Source organism: Eubalaena glacialis, chromosome 11, assembly GCF_028564815.1.
Source record: "Eubalaena glacialis isolate mEubGla1 chromosome 11, mEubGla1.1.hap2.+ XY, whole genome shotgun sequence".
NCBI classification, from domain to species: Eukaryota; Metazoa; Chordata; class Mammalia; order Artiodactyla; family Balaenidae; genus Eubalaena; species Eubalaena glacialis.
Window position 1 is genome coordinate 70,665,639 of NC_083726.1, and position 17,345 is coordinate 70,682,983.

The 17,345-nt window shown below is 35.6% G+C and overlaps 1 protein-coding gene across 1 annotated transcript; it reads left to right on the forward strand.

The window, feature by feature from the left end:
* Positions 1-219: 219 nt before the first annotated feature.
* On the forward strand, positions 220-15,495 carry TWF1 (twinfilin actin binding protein 1). Its single transcript, XM_061204367.1, has 11 exons — positions 220-330; positions 2,005-2,082; positions 4,121-4,299; positions 5,467-5,562; positions 6,707-6,811; positions 8,486-8,611; positions 8,879-9,029; positions 9,518-9,639; positions 10,990-13,045; positions 14,794-14,926; positions 15,418-15,495. Exons 1-9 carry the CDS (start codon positions 306-308, stop codon positions 11,158-11,160), a joined length of 1,053 nt encoding a protein of 350 aa, XP_061060350.1. The 5' UTR covers positions 220-305; the 3' UTR covers positions 11,161-13,045; positions 14,794-14,926; positions 15,418-15,495.
* The last annotated feature ends 1,850 nt before the right edge of the window (positions 15,496-17,345 follow it).

The following is a 17,345-nucleotide window of genomic DNA, read 5'->3' on the forward strand; positions in this document are numbered from 1 at the left end:
AAATACCGAGGACTGTGACGCCCGGCAGACAGCTGAGGTTGAGGGCCGGGGGCCTGGACTTTCAGTCCTGCGGCGCGGAGACGGCGAGGAGACGGCGCGAGTGTCAGGAGGCAGGCGGCGAGAGCGACGGGGGCGCGCGAGGACGCCGCAGGCCTCGCGGGTCGGGGTCGGGGGCGGGGCGGGGCGGGGCGGGTCGCAGGCTGATGACGCGGCGGGGCTGGTGGAGTAGCCGCCACTTCCTGGAGCCGCCGGCCGGGGCCGCTCGCCGCACTCAGCGCCGGAGCCGGGAGCCCGCGGCCGCCGCCATGTCCCATCAGACCGGCATCCAAGGTAACGGCGCCGGCGCTACCTGCGGGGAAGGGGCTCCTGGGAGGCCCCCGGCGAGCCGGGCGGGCGGCGGGATGGGCAGGGCCGGAGTCGGTCCCGGACCACAGGGAGTCGGTCTCGGGAACGAGCCGGGCCTCTGCGCCTCTCCGCGCTCTCGTGTCCCGGGCGCTCCCGGCCTGCCACCCTCCCAGCCCGGGCCGGCCGTCGCCACGTTGCTGATGGACCCGAAATTCGCCGGAGCGAAGGAAATGGCTTTCCGCGGCGGCCGGGGTGAAGGGGGCGTGCCTGCCGCCGCCGCCGCCGCCGTTAGCCCAACTTTCCCCTTTTTTATCGGACTGGGAAGACCTGGAACCGTGGAGGCGATTGGGGCTCTTTTTGCTGTCGAGAGACGGGCGAATTTTCTTTTTCACGGTCTAACTTTAGAGTTGTAACAAGATTTGGATTATCAAAAGAAAGATGCGGGAATCTTTTTCATTTCCAGTAAGGGTGCTTCCCAAACTCTTCCGCATTTTCTTCCAAAACGGGAACTTCAACACCGTTGTCTGTATCCTGAGTATGAGGCGTCTTGGTTGTCCTTAGATACTCCCCAGGGAACTGAAAAGTTTGATCTGTGTGGTTGCGTTTAATCGTCCCGGGCAGGCAGTTGAATGTGCAATTATAATTGACCTGTGTTATTTCCTGGTTTGAAAGTGGGCGGTCTGAAAGCGCTCACCTCATCAGAATCAAATAATACGTCCCGGGTTACTCGCGATCGCTTAACGAGTTGTAATGTAAACACAAGCTCCTCCTGTTAATGGACAACGAATCTTTTCCCCAGGTGAACGTCTAATTGTGTTTTGTTCTTAAGGGTCTTTGACCACCACCCCACACCTCCTCCTGCACGCACAAACACAAGCAAAACAGTCGCAAATCTAAAAGCATTGTTTTGTCTGCGTTAGTTTTGATATATATAATTATTGACTTTCATGCTTGAGCGTTATAGCAAGCACTATTAAACAGCGGTTCTTGCTGTCAGTATACAACTCAAGAATAAAATTAGAACGAAATTGAAGCTTTAATAGGAGCACAAGGGATAGGTTATTAAATATATATTTGCTCAGTGAGATTACTCCAGCTTTTTAAGAAATACGAGTTAGAGAAGTATGACCAGAAGTACGAGCTTGAATGAATTGTGTTTTTTTCTTTAATCAGGATAGGGTATTTGACATTAATTGTTGTTTTTAAACGTGAAAATGTAAAAAATGAATTGATGAAGGAGGTGTGTTTGTTTATTATAAGCTTGAAATTGGACCAGAAGAGAGTGAAAGCAGGTGTTCAGCATTTTTCAAACAAGCAATAAAGGTGTTTTTCAAAATTGTGATTTGTGATTATTGGGTTTGAGAAACTTTAATATATTCATTCCCAGTGTAAATTTCTGCTATGGAATTATCTAGGTAAAACAAATTAGAATTAATATACTTTTAAAATATGTTAATATTTATGTTTCTTAGCTGTATACAATGTCTACTATGTTACACCTTTTAATTTTTGGAATTTAAATTACTGATAAGAGAATACTGCATCTTCAAGATTTTTTCTTTGTATTACATTTCATTTTTTCCCTATTCAAGTAACATTAGAAAGAATTAATACATAAGTATTAAAAATAGGTTTACTTTTCTGTATCTTTTTCCACAGCAAGTGAGGATGTTAAAGATATTTTTGCCAGAGCAAGAAATGGAAAATACAGACTTCTGAAGATATCGATTGAAAATGGTTAGTTAAGCATTTTTAAATGTTGTTTGTCCTTGGATTATTGGATGTTATATTTTTAAACTTCTAAATCATTGTCAGTGATTTGGACTATTAATAAATGTGAAGCAAGTTCAGAGCTTGCCTTTAGTTTACTTGGCTCCTCTACATTTTGGACATGTCCTACGGGCCCCTGCTTACCTTACCTTCTGAATTCTGTAGTTGACTCTCACGGAAACAAAAAGATGTTGTTTTTGGTGTGACATCTTCCTCTTTCACTTTTTGTGTCTCAGTTTCTGTACCACAATTTGTATCTAATATCAGTGCTTGCATCTCTGGAATGAAAATCACTAACAGGTGATTATCCCACAAAAAAAAGTTACTTGTGAATTGTTATTCAGTAAAGTTAGTTTTGAGGTAGAAAGGAAGGATTTTAAACTCTCCCATTTTCTCAACTTGATTGCAGTGTATGCTGCAGAAATGATTCCCCTTTCTTGTTATGGGAAAAAGTTCTGAGAGTGTAACAAACTATAAATTGATCCTTTCAAAATAAAGCTGTACGTAGGGAAATTCACTGGTGGGAGAGTCTTTTAATTCAGCTGGTTTGAGTATGAATAATTAATATTATAACTACTTAATCTCAAACGAATATGTTAAAATATTCCATTGACCTAATTTCTTAAATACCTTAAATATTTTGCTTTGGAAAAATATCTTGTTCTTTCATAAACTGGAAGTAAATCTAATTTGCTTTCCATTTTCTTTTATATATTAAAAATACCAAAATAGTTTGAAAAATAGGCAGTTGTTCTACATATATTAACACACTCAACAAGAATAAACATATACTGTAAAGCAGCATATTTTAGAACTAAAATTTTAAATGTCATCACTTCCTAACTGACTAGTTAAGTAAGTAAAATGGAAAAGTTTATATAAGTAACATCTCTACAGCAGGAAAATGACAATATTTCCTCTATCACTATTTTCTGGTTTTATTTTTGTTTTGAGAAAATTTTGTAAATAAGGAAATTATGAATAATAAATAATATAACAAATACTTCCATCTCTTCTTAAATTAATAACTGCTAACATTTTTATCATATTTGCTTCAAGCCTTTTGTAATTTAATGTTGTTGTGATATAAGAACATTCGCTTTAAACATTTTTACTTCCTGACCTTCTCCTGAGGCAACTACATTAGGAACCTTATTTTTGTGCAATCTGTTTTTTATATGTATCCCTAAATAACATATAGTGCTGTTTTGAGTTTTTAAGTTCACATAAACTGACATCTTTTTCTGCATCATTCCTTTTCCTGTAAACATTGCTTTTATAATTAGTTTTGATAGAGGCTCACTAATTCTTTTTAAATATGAATAGAATTGTATAATATGACTATGCCACATATTATATGTCCATTATCTTATTGATGAATATTTAGGCTATTTTCAGTTTCCACTGTTACGTTATAGTGCTGCAGTGAACACCTTGGTATATATGTGCAAGAGATTCTCTATGCAGAGTACATTAGCAGTTTCACTTGATTCACCCAATAATGCCTCAAAGTGGCTGTACCAATTTATGTTTCTGGACAGATGTTAAAATTTGTAGCATTATGGCCAAATAGGAGCTAAACCTGTTTTTATTTAGTATTTCTTAACTGTACAATTCAGTGTTTAATTTCAGAAATTATACCTTTGAGCGGTAGGACACTTAGTTAAATATATTTTGTTGATAATTTATAGCATAAATATTTGAACAATAGAATATAATCACCCTTTCTTCAACCATCCAACTCAACTATTTATAATCATTTTTGTATGTTCCGTTCTTGTGTTTATAACATTATTTTAACTATGCTGGTTATAATTTTTATATCTGTTTTTAATATTACTTTATATTATATTTATTTTCTGTGTTACAACCTTTGCCCTTTCTATATTTTGATGTGAATAATAGCAGTTAAGAACTAACTATTAATTTATTCTTCTATTCTTCATTATTCTACCTTTTGGCATTTTAAACCATTTATATATCTTTTAAAAATTGTTCTTCGTAGAGAAACTTGTGATTGGAGCGTGTAGGCAGCCTTTAGATTCCTGGGATAAGGATTATGATTCCTTTGTTTTACCCCTGTTGGAGGACAAACAACCGTGCTACGTATTATTCAGGTTAGATTCTCAGAATGCCCAGGGATATGAATGGATATTCATTGCGTGGTCTCCAGACCATTCTCATGTAAGTAATTTTTTGGTTACTTATTTAACATTAAAACCTAGAAAAATTTTTTTCTGAAATATTCCTAGGCCAAGAGAAAGTTAAGAAGCAACAGTCATATCTCATAGATGGGAATGATCATGGAAAAAATCCTTGTGATTGGTAATGTAGAATCAGGGGTAATGTACTTAGATTCAGAAATCTTGACCTTAATTGAAATCAGTAGAATTATTGATTTTAAATTTAAAAATTTGTGGCAATTATAAATGACTCTGTGGACCTCTGAAGAATGAAGGTTACTACTTTGAGAGTAATAATTGAAATAATTCTTATAGAACTAACAACATTTTATTAAATATTCTCAGTAGCTACCATTCAAGTGATGGGCATACACACAAACAAGTATTTCTCTTAGGAGAGTTAGTAGACTGATTAATAGAATAAAATAAAATCTAATATATGGATACTGCCCAATATTTTAAAAATTAATTCTCTTGTTTCTTGTAGAAAAATAATAATTTTAAAAGTTATGTAGATATCATTCTCAAAAGTCATCACTTCCTATTTAATTCTGTATATGCTGTCTGAAAGAAATACTGGATTTGACAGTGCAAAATTATGAAATGATTTCTATTGGTTGGCAGTTATCTTTAGTAGTTTTCCATAGATGCTATCAGACTCTTTAATAATAGTATATATTGTAGTTCTTTTCTACTTTGTCCCTCATAGAATGGTTTATGCCATAGTTATGCCATGAATATTTGATTCTTAAACAACTAAATAAGTAGTGTCTGACCTAGACTTGCTTTGAGTAAAATGTCATTATCAAGTTTACTTCATTTCAGTGATTTTAAAATAGTGTTTTAAGTAGTTTTTTTAATTCCTGAATTCACTTTATACTTTGAAAAAAATGAATGATTTTCTAAAATTTAGGTTTTTTCTACTTTTCGAAAAATATGACTTACAAATTGAAGTCTTCCTTAGTAGCTGTTGATATTTTAGATGTTGATGTTATGATGGTTATTTGTATACACATATTTTAGCTTGTTACAGTCAACGGACTTCAGCTTTGTCACAGTTTATTTTCTTTTTAATGTGCTTGAAGATTTTCATACATTTATAAAGTGCTTTCTTTTGTAATGATAGTTTTCATCTATAAACTTATAAGTAAACTTTCACAATTACTAGGTTCGTCAAAAAATGTTGTATGCAGCAACAAGAGCAACTCTGAAAAAGGAGTTTGGAGGTGGCCACATTAAAGATGAAATGTTTGGAACAGTAAAGGTACAAAACTTACACTTTTATGTAGATTCTGCATGTTGCACCGAGGTAATGGGATAGTTAATGTGAATTATGACTGGTGAATCGGTAAACATAAAGAATAAGAGAAAATATTATGTTTCATATGATATGCAAGTTAACTGAAACATCATACTTACACTTTTAAAATATGTTGGAATCTCCTCTGTTAGTCTTCAAACACTAGAATATCCCTTGGAGATCATTTAGTTCAACCCCTCATTTAGTTCAACCTTTTCATTTTAAGGATGGGGAGATAGGCTCAGAAAAATGAGAGACTACTTAAAAGAGATAGTAGGTTTTAGATATTTTGGACATTTATATTTATGCTGTGGAAGCAATAGCTGTATTAATTGAACTAGAACATTGAGGCAGGTAAATTGATTGATAATTGGGGTAATTGTTGATTAATAAATTTAGTTATGATTAAGAATTTACTTCATTATAAAATTTATATGGTAAATACATGTATGTAGATATACCCCAAAATTAAGAAAATTACAGTGTATTTTTTGAACAGGTTTTTTGTTTTTTAGAGCTTTTATTGTGATTCAGGGAGTAATATATTCTGGTGGATAGAGCACAAGACTAGATGGGTATCCTTTGCTTATTCACATCAGTTGTGAAGTGGCCTGGTTTCTCAATTCTATTCTCAGTCTTCCAAACCACAAAATTTTGATGAGAAGTAAACTTCTTCGGAATATTTTTTATTTTAAATAAGAACTGTAATTATTTTCTATGAATAATTATAGAGAAATTATATAATTCATTATAGTACAGAATTCAGAATCTGAATATGTTGATTATTGAATAACGATGGGGCAGGCTTCCCGAGGTTAATTATAATTGTCCTATAGACTTGAAGCATGATCAGGTTCGTCATGTGGCTGGCGTTACCACCATCACACTCACACAAAAGATCTAGTAATTATAAAGCTTTAGGAAATGAATTGTAGCTCATCCCCTTAAAACTTTTGAAACCTGTAGAATAGAATATTTTTTTTAAAAAAAGAAGTAATAAAATTATTGTTACTATTTATTTTTAGTTAAAATATTTTCTGTTAAATTAATGATTTTGTTTTCCTAAAGTAACCTCACAACTAGTAACAGTCAGTTTCTGTGCTCACAGGAAGATGTGTCATTACATGGATATAAGAAATATTTGCTGTCACAGTCTTCTCCTGCCCCACTGACTGCAGCTGAAGAAGAATTACGACAGATTAAAATTAATGAGGTATTATTACCACTTTGAAACCTTGCAAGATTCTAAGTGCTTAAAAATATTGTATTTTTAATTAATCGATGAAGAGGTAACTAGAGAATAAATAAGTTAGATAGCTTACATTTATTCTGTTCAGTTTAGAGACAAGACTGTGCTCAATGTGTCTTCAGGAAAAAGTTAAAAGTGAATATTAAACTTCATGTCAGTTTCATAAATAGCTTTCTCCTGTCTTTATAATGTTGGTTATAGATTAGTAATCTTCCTGTGAGAAGTACAACTGTTTTTAACTTTGTACTTTGAATACTAAATATTGATAAATGGGAAAAGTATGTGTTACCCATTTAGTGTGAGGGATATTATATCTAATGAGATTGCCTGAAAAAGGTTTGTTTTGTTATTTCAGAGAATACTGACGACTAAAGAGAATAAAACATAAATGCTGTAGTTGTGTTTAGGATTTCTAGAGGCTCTATAAATTAACTTCTATGGACATTACTTGGATGGGTGTGTGCATATATATATATGGGAGATGGTTATTTGAATATTTGTTTAGCATATTAGAGTCAATAAATTTCATCCATATTATAGTTTATCATATTTCTAATGTGTTTACTGCAGCAATTCTAAGTTAGAATAGCTACTGTATTTCTACCAGAATTTTATAGAAAAGAACAAGTAGCAGAAACTACTATTCACTTGTCGGAGTAACAGACTAATAAGAATCAGTCTGAAAAGTGATTGAATATTATTTAATATTGACCTGATAGCAAGGATCTATCTTTATATTATTTTAACTCAAGTTATTTGAGTATGGATTTTTACATGATTTTTTTTTACAAGTTTGATAGTTTGTTTTATTCCTTGCAATCAGAACCCAGAGGATCTTATTGGGGTACGCATTTGCATATGTTCTATGATGTTTTCATTATCCAATACCATTTATGCTGTAGAATCTCCATTCATTTTTTTTTTAAAGTAAAATTTCTATTTGACTTTGTTGCAACACTGCAAATGAGACCCTATACTATGCTGTCATTTACTGAGTATAAAAGTCTTAAATATGTGCATTGAAAGCTTTCTTGACATACTCTTCTCTTCTAACGATACGTGCACACCCATGTTCTTAGTAATGAAAGCTCTAAGTCTGGAACTTCTGCAGTAGTATAATTTGTTGAGCTGTGTTTTGTCTTTGTATATTGTTTGTACTCCTTTCAACTCAGTGCATGGTGTTTGTGTTGCATTTTATGTCTAGCAGAACAAAGTAAAGTTCTATGCATATTGTATTTATATCACACTGTTCATAAATTTTATCAAGTAAAATTTTGTAATTAAAAGTGTAGTCTGAAGACACTTCAGAGAGCTTACGTAGCTCATGGCAATTGTGCCAAACCAAACATATGAGCAAAGCCCCACTAACATTGCACACTCAACTCAGATGTTCACTTCCGGCATTTTCATCAAAATGTGGCATACACTCTGCATGTTGACAAAGTGCTGTAGAACCTGAAACAAATGTGAAAATTATTTGCTTTTTAAGTTCATAGTGTTTTAAGTGTTCATTTTAATTATATTAAAATGGGCAAGGGTGGAATGACCCTCACTCTGTAGAGGTTGGGTTTTCTTTTCTTTGCCATCTGACACTGCTAAATGCTAAACTTCATCAGTAAATTGAATCTGTCATACTAGGTACAGACTGACGTGAGTGTGGACACTAAGCATCAAACACTACAAGGAGTAGCATTTCCTATTTCTCGAGAAGCTTTTCAGGCTTTGGAAAAATTGAATAACAGACAGCTCAACTATGTGCAGTTGGTAAGAGATATAATGATTATTATGAAATGGCTTCACTTTTTGGTATCTATGGCTTGTATAAGGTTTGTTTTTAATGGATTTTAAATCTTTTTATTTGCTTCCTTTTTATTTTTTATTCATTTTTTTTAAACTACAAAAGCAATATATATTCACTGTGGAAAAAAGTGAAATTGTGTAAGTTTCCCCTTGTCTCCTTGTTTTTTAATTTATAAATTTTAAATTTCTGTGTATCTGTCTTAATAAATGTATTTTGTTTCTTATTGACAGGAAATAGATATAAAAAATGAAATTATAATTTTGGCCAACACAATAAATACAGAACTAAAAGATTTGCCAAAGAGGATTCCCAGAGATTCAGCACGTTATCATTTCTTTCTGTATAAACATTCCCATGAAGGAGACTATTTGGAGTCTATAGGTATATGATACTTTTTTTTTTTTTTAAACTTTGGGTTTATTTATTTATTTATTTATTTATGGCTGTGTTGGGTCTTCGTTTCTGTGCGAGGGCTTTCTCTAGTTGCGGCAAGTGGGGGCCACTCTTCATCGCATTGCGCGGGCCTCTCATTATCGCGGCCTCTCTTGTTGTGGAGCACAGGCTCTAGACGCGCAGGCTCAGTAATTGTGGCTCACGGGCCTAGTTGCTCCGCGGCATGTGGGATCTTCTCAGACCAGGGCTCGAACCCGTTTCCCCTGCATTGGCAGGCAGATTCTCAACCACTGCACCACCAGGGAAACCCAATACGTTTTTTTTTTAACATAATACTTTCAGTTTGCTGATTGATATTTCATCACTATATTCTTTCTTATTTCTTGGCCAGAGGGCTTAGTTGTAGCTTTATGAGGTTTAGTATGTGCTTTAATTGATATGCTGCTAATTGGATTTATTATCATTTTAATTTACAGTTTTTATTTATTCAATGCCTGGATACACATGCAGTATAAGAGAACGGATGCTGTATTCTAGCTGCAAGAGCCCTCTGCTAGAGATTGTAGAAAGACAATTACAAATGGATGTCATTAGAAAGGTAATTACCTATCTATTTATTTATCCAATTTATCTTATTAATATATTTAATACCTACCTATTTATTTTAAATTTTTCAGTTTTTGTTACATTTTTATTGTCTTTCGTGTAGTTCATGATGTATTGTGGTTTATAAATGAAAGTTTTTTTTTTCTTATTGTCATCTTAAATCCTTAGGAACTCCTCTAAGTGCTTAATGTTGACCTATCATGACCCCAGTCTCCCTGTAGATCTGTATTCTCTAATATGTAGCCACAAGCTACATGTGGCTATTTTAATTTAAATATACATAAAAATTAAACGAAATTTAAAATTCAGTTTCTTAAAAGCACCAGCCACATTTCAAGTGCTCATTTTAGCCACATGTGGCCAATGGCACTGTATTGGATGGTGCAGAATTTAGAGAACATTTCCATATTGCAGAAAGTTTTGCTGGACGGTGCTACTAAAGCTGCATACTTGTGATTATCTCAAGACTTTATTAATAAGGAACTACAGTCTCTATTTATAACTGAACCATGGGATGGTTGAGAATCTTTCCAATTGTTGGGAAAGGAGAGAATGGGCATAAACATGAATTTTGGGAGCTAAGTTACAAGTTTTCTTAAATTTATTTTCTTAAATGCAGGTGAGGCATGGGAAAAGATATGGTTTATTCTTGAGCCCTTCAACTCTTAAAACACAGGTCCTTACAAATTACCAGTGTTTTAGGTACTGAGCCCTTTAAGAGCTTTTTAAGTTCTTAAGAATCACTTTCTATAGCAGGGGCTGGCTGACTTTTTCTACCAGAAGACCAGATAGTAAATATTTTAGGCTTTGCCAGGCCACATATGGTCTTTGTCACATATTCTTCTTTGTTTTATTATTTTGTTTGTTTTTACAACCCTTTAAAAATGTAAAACACACTCTTGAGCAGATTTGGCCTGCAGGCCATAGTTTGCCAACCCGTGTTATAGAGTGATTTCAAGTGACCCAAGTGATGAAGGGGCCATGAGTAATGTTTCTTGAAAATATGTAGTGTACCAAAGCAGAACAACTTAAGAATATAGTGGTGATTCCTACTATACTACTTTTAAACATTAGTTAAATTGGAGAAGTAAGAGAGAACCAAATAGAAAATGAGTATAGCTAATTATATATTCAAGCAACTCATTTAGCTCCCTCCTCCTCCCCCCAAATAAGATGAAAGTGAACTATTTTCATATGGTCCTTGGTTCTCTCTTGCTGGAATGAGTATTATGCACTTATTGGTGAGCGTTCGCACCTGAAAACTGACTCATTGCTTGTATTAGGTTTTGAATGTTGTGTTTTCTCACATTGCATCACACTTTGCTAATTTTATCTCTTACAGATCGAGATAGACAATGGGGATGAGTTGACTGCAGACTTCCTTTATGAAGAAGTACACCCCAAGCAGCATGCACATAAACAAAGTTTTGCAAAACCAAAAGGTCCTTCAGGAAAAAGAGGAATTCGAAGACTAATTAGGGGTCCAGCTGAAACTGAAGCCACTACTGATTAAAATTATTACAATACTAGTTTTTTTAAAAGTCCAGCTTTTAGTACAGGAGAACTGAAATCATTCCACGTTGATGTATAGTAGGGGAAAAAATTGTACTTTTTGAAAATCAGCACTTTTCACTTCTGTGTGTTTTTAAAATTAATGTTATAGAAGACTCATGATTTCGATTTTTGAGTTAAAGCTAGAAAAGGGTTCGACATAATGATGTTTAATTTCATCACAGTTTTCATAGAGTGATGATTCCACACTTTCACATAGTTCTTAAAATTTTATAGAGTTGGGCCAATTCCAGAAAATCTAAAGTAAGATACAATTCTTATTACTCTTCGGTGATACATCACTTTTTTTTCATTAAGGGAGAGAGAAAGACCTTAAAATGTTCATTCCACTTAATGAATATGTTAAGGACCAGATTAGATTATTTTCTAAGCTGAAAACTTCATGTGCCTAGGAAAAGGTGCTCTGAAGAGCAGTGCTCACTCAGACTGTGAGATCATGTCTACAACTTTTAGAAACTGTGCTTTACTGCAGCAGTCTTTTCTATTTGACTTTTTTGTTTTTTAAATGGCATTAAAATTTCAGAAAATCAACTCACTCTGAAACATTAAGGGTACCAGATATATACTGCAGGATTTCTGATGATGTTGAAAGACACGTTTAAACTGCTTTAGTAAATGCTCTTTCTAGTGCTTTAAAAATTTTGCATTTCAAAAGTAAGTCGTTTCATTATATGTAGTGTGAGACCAAATATTTATGTCCAATTGAATATTAAATTAATATCATTCAAAAGCAAAACTAAAGTCAACAATATTGAAAAAGTTTTAAACATCGATTGATTTCTCTCTAAAACCATATATTTATAGGCAAATATTCAGATTTAACAAAATTATTTTAAAGTCCTAGTACTCATCAGCCTAACACAGATAAACGAATCTTGTTTCAATTTATATCTTATTTCAAAACACAGTTAACTGTTTTCTAAAGCTTTGCATTTTCAGTTACAACCTACAGAGATTTTGAGCCTCGTTTTCTTTGATACTTGAAATAGAGGGAGCTAGAAAACTTCATCATGTTTAATCTGATAAACCTGCTGCAAGAGCCATACTTTAGAGGACTTTTCTAAACGAACTGTGGGGATCCGGGATTTAGAATTTCTTGATCTAAACTTTATGCTGCATAAAACAAATACCAGAAATGTACATTTCATAGTATAAAATATGAAACACTCATTTTTACACTTTATTATCTAAGGTAATATATGCATCTTTCACAAATTCAATGTGTGTTCAACTAAAAGCATGTTAGAATAATTATGAGTTGACAGATTTTTTTTTTTTCCTAGAATTAAGAGTATTTGTGTGGGGTTTTGTTTGTTTACAAATAATCAGACTATAATGCAAAATAATTGACAGTAATGTTGCACTTGTTTATGAAAGATATACTTTAAGTTTTTCCATGGGTGCACACATAGACACACATACACACAAACTACTGCATTGAGAATCCTGGAGCTGTGTTGTCGACCATAGGCCAAGCTGCTGAAGCTGTTATTTTCGGTCAGGAAGAAAGTTAACCTGTCATGAAGGTATAAAATAATTTAGTAGTGAATGTTTTTCTCTACCATCCATGTGCAATTATGCTCTTAAACTCTATTACACTACATGAAAGTAAGTGGACATTCCAGAATATAGATGTGATTATATAATCTTAAACTAATTATTATTAAACCAATGATTGTTGAAAATCAATGATGCATTTGTTATAGAGTATAACTCATCGTTTATGTTTTAGGTGATGTCATCATAACAATAGAAGGTGAATAAAGTATTCCCAGTGAATTTATATAGCAGTGAAGAATTACATGCCTTCTGTGGACATTTTATAAGTGCGTTTTATATTGCAATAAACATTTTTTCTCTTTAAATTGTGTACTAAGTTGGTTTTCTAGTATAACCTTTTATTGTTTGTTTGGCTAAGTCTGCATAATGCAATACCTGGTGATAGGTTAGAAATCCCATTCATCTATTTGTTAATTAACCTATCTAAATCAAAAAGGATTTTAAATAGTTTGAAACCTAAGCAAGTTGTGTCAATAGAGTGCTTTAGTAGATTAGAACTTTTCCACTACTGCAGCAATAATGGAAACGTCATGAGTTAGTTCCTACTGTGATAGCAGCAACCCAGTACAATAGGGTGACCAACATACTTGACAGTAAGCTGTTAAAAGACATTCACCCAGCAAACACTGAGTGCATTCCAGTTTGCAATTCAGTATCAAATTGATCCTTTTTATTAGGGCTATATTACAAGATGGATGTCTTTGGTAGCAGTTTTACCAAGACAGAACTGTCCTTAAAAGGGCTGATTTTGAGAACTATTTTAAAAAGTTAAATTCTTTATGGCATTTCTACTCAGAACTAAACTCATGTGCCTGAGGTTCATATTGTAGTTTGGTATATATCCTTTCACACGTTTTCTTTGCATATACAACCATATGAGGATTGGAGTTTTTTTTTTTTTTTAAGTACTGATTCTGGGGCTTCATCTCCAGAGATTTTGATGAGTAAGTGGACCCAGGAGTCACATAGTTACACAAATGATTCATGTGTAGCCATGACTGGGTACAGTTTGTCTTAAATGATATAAACTGAGGGTTTCCCCCCATTCAGTCAACAAACTTTCTAAGTATTCCTGTATATTGGTCTATAGTGGTTATGATTAAAGGTAACATATAGAATAAAATCTAGCCCTCACTCTTGCCCACTAACTTCTGCATGACTTGGCCCGTGGCTATCTCCACCTCGCTTCATCAGTCTGCTTCAGCTCAGCTGCTGGCTGGACCTCTGAAGGACCAAGCACGTTGCTGCCTCAGGAATGCTGAGTGTGCTGTCCCTCACACTGGCTCACTCTATCCCAATATCTACATGTCTTCCTCCCTCGCTTAATGCAGGTCTCTGCTCAGGTGTCATCTCCCCAGAAAGGTCTTCCCTGACCTCCCAGTCTGATTGTACTCCCTGCCCTATCACCTTAATCCTGCTTTACTTTTTCCTCAAAGCACTTAGGAATTATATATCTATGTATATATTGGTTGTCTCCTCCACTAAAATACAAGTTTTAGTCACTGATGCATCCTCAGCACCTGGAACTGTGTCTAGGACATAGTGGATATTTTATTTGTTGAATAAATAAAAGAATGAGATTTTACCTTTCCTTGGACAGTGGGGAAGGGAGCACATTGAAGCAGTGGTAGGTTCAGCACAGAGGCTCTGGCCTCTGCTGCTGTATTTCTGGGCACAGCAAACATCACTAGCACTGACACAACCTCTTGCCCTCGGAAGATTATAGTTTCTACCCCAGGAGGCTCCAGTATTGACTCATTCCTGAGCAGCAAGTGTCTTCCCGTGGGGATCCTCATTCAGCTGACTCTGTTCTGGAAAGACCAAAGACTAAGTTCTACTCAATGGCTAGTGCTGACCCACCACCATCTGCATTTGCTAGAATTCAGTCAGGCGGTAGTGCCTTATAAACCTCTGGATTCTTAACAGGAAGAGGTGCTCTTCTGAGGTGGGGTGGGGGGTATATTTTATTTACATTTTAAAAATCTGATAACTAATATCTCTGCCTCCTTTTCAGCCCCAGAGACTTGGGAACGGAAAGAACAGGAACTTCAAAGACCTACTTCCCACATAGAAGCACGCACCCACCATGGCTTACACCAGCAAAGGAAGAGAAAGAGGTCTGAACCTCTCTCTGAAGGATCCTCCAGGTCTGTGGGAGGGGGAGGGGGAGGGGGAGGGAAGAGGGAGGGGTCGAGGGATGGGTCTCTTAAGAGAAGAAAGGGACAGAGAGGGGGCAAGTCAGTTTGAAGGGGTTGGAAAGTTCTCCGAGGCCCCTCCCCTCCTCTTCCGTCCTACCTTACCTCCTGTACTGGTTTCCCTGTGCCCCCTCCACATTCATGTCTTCACGAATGGGCGTTAAATTAATTTCTTAGTCTCCTATTATCAAGCTGTATGGATAAGAGCACACGGGTCATATTTTTGCACACGTGTGTGTGTGTGTGTGGGTGTGAGAGAGAGAGAGAGAGAGAGAGAGAGAGAGAGACACTGTCACTTCCTGGCTATATGACTGAATCAGTTATGTATTGCTACCATACTAATGCATGACCAATTACCCCCAGATGTAGGGATTTAAAATAGCAATTATTTTCTACAAGTCTCCGGTTGGCTGACCTCTCTCACATCTGTGGTCTGCTGGCAGGTTGGCTGGTCTGGGATGACCTCATCTGAGATGACTTGTCTCTGCTGAGCATGGTTTCAGCAGCAGCATGTTAGCCCTGGCTTGTTCTCATGGCAGTGGCAGCGTTCCATGAGAGAGAAAGAGAAAAGTGGTGCATAGGGGCTCTGGAGGCCCAGGCTTGGAACTGAAACGTCACTTTTCCTGCAGTCTATTGACCACAGCAAGTTACAAGGCCATTCTGGATATAAGGACTAGGGAAATGAAATTTACCTCTTGATGGGAAGAATTACAAAACCATATTGCAAAGGGCATGGATCTAGGGAAGAGTGGAGAATTGCAATCTAACACAATGAACATAAGGGAGAAGTTACTTAAATTTGGGGGCATCAATTTCCTCAATAAGAAAAAAATGGGACCTACATTATAGAGCTCTAAAATGTGATCATGCCCTTAACATAATGCTTGGCATTAACAGTTAGCTCAGCAAATGACAGAGAAGATGATTATGATCAATATGATGACAGAGAGCATAGTAAAGGTTACAGACTGATGTCAGATGCCTGAGTTAAAATTCCAGCTCTGCAATTTAATAGCTGCATAATCTTGGGCAAGTTACTTCACTTCAATTTCCTCATTTATAAAATGTGGGTAATAATATTATCAGATTCATAGGATTGTTATGAGAGATAAGTTAATATAGGGGAAGCATTTTGAATAGTCCTTATAATTATTTAATAAAAACAGTGCAACATATAATTTTTTTAAATTATAAGTTTATAAATTAATGTACATAACATTATTATTATTAATTATTCTTGGGATACTATGGGAACACAGAGGACAGGCACCTATTTCTGCACGGGGAATCAGAAAAGACTGTGGAGTGGATACCAGCATTGAATTTTAAAAAACTGTTATGAGTTTGCCAGGTGGACAGCAGAGGGAAGAGCATTCGAAGCAGAATAGAAAGATGGACGACCATATGTCCAAATACACAGATGTCATGTTCAAGAAATTCCAGGAAGTGCAGTTGTTTGGGAGAAAAGTATAATATATTTCAGACTGGTTGGCTAAAGATGAGAACTACAAGAATCTATCCATATGCATATGGATGATATTTGAAACTCCATAAGTAGATAAGATACAAAGGGGTCTAGAAAGAAGAGTATCCAGGATAGAATCAATATTATTCTACTTAAACTAGGAAAATATCAGGTAATTCAGATCAAACCTTTCCCTGAGGAAAACTAGGGGAAAAATTCTGCTCAAAGGCATCAGTGTGCTACTAAGGTAGTGATGAAATATAGAACCAAGTTATGGGAGAAAACATAAATCCAAAGAGATGAACCCAGTATGTAAGGCTACTACTTCCTTGGGGCCATTTACCAGTTCTGGGAGAAGCTGTGAACAGACGTGTACGTGTATTTTTTTACTACCTGTGTTCAGTTCTTTTGGATACACACCCAGGAGTGGAATTGCTGTGTCATTGGTAATTCTATGTTTAACTTTGTGAAGAGCTACCAATCTGTTTTCCACAATGGCTGCACCATTTACATTCCCATCAGCAATGTACAAAGTTCCCAATTTCCCCACATCTTCACCAGTATTTGTAATAGCTATAGGGGTAGCTCATTGTGGTTTTGATTTGCATTTCCCTAATGACTAATGCTGCTGAGCATCTTTTCATGTGCTTATTGGCCATTTGTATATCTTCCTTGGAGAAATTTCTATTCAGATCCTTTGCCTATTTTGAAATTATTTTTATTTTTATTATTGACTTGTAAGAGTGTTTTGTATATTCTGGATAGTAGATTCTAATCACATATTATTTTCACATATGCCATTCTATTGATTGTCTTTTCACTTTCTTGGGTGATGTCCTTTGATACACAAAAGTTTAGAATTTTGGTGAAGTCCAATTTATCCTTTTATTATCTTTCTGTTTTTTC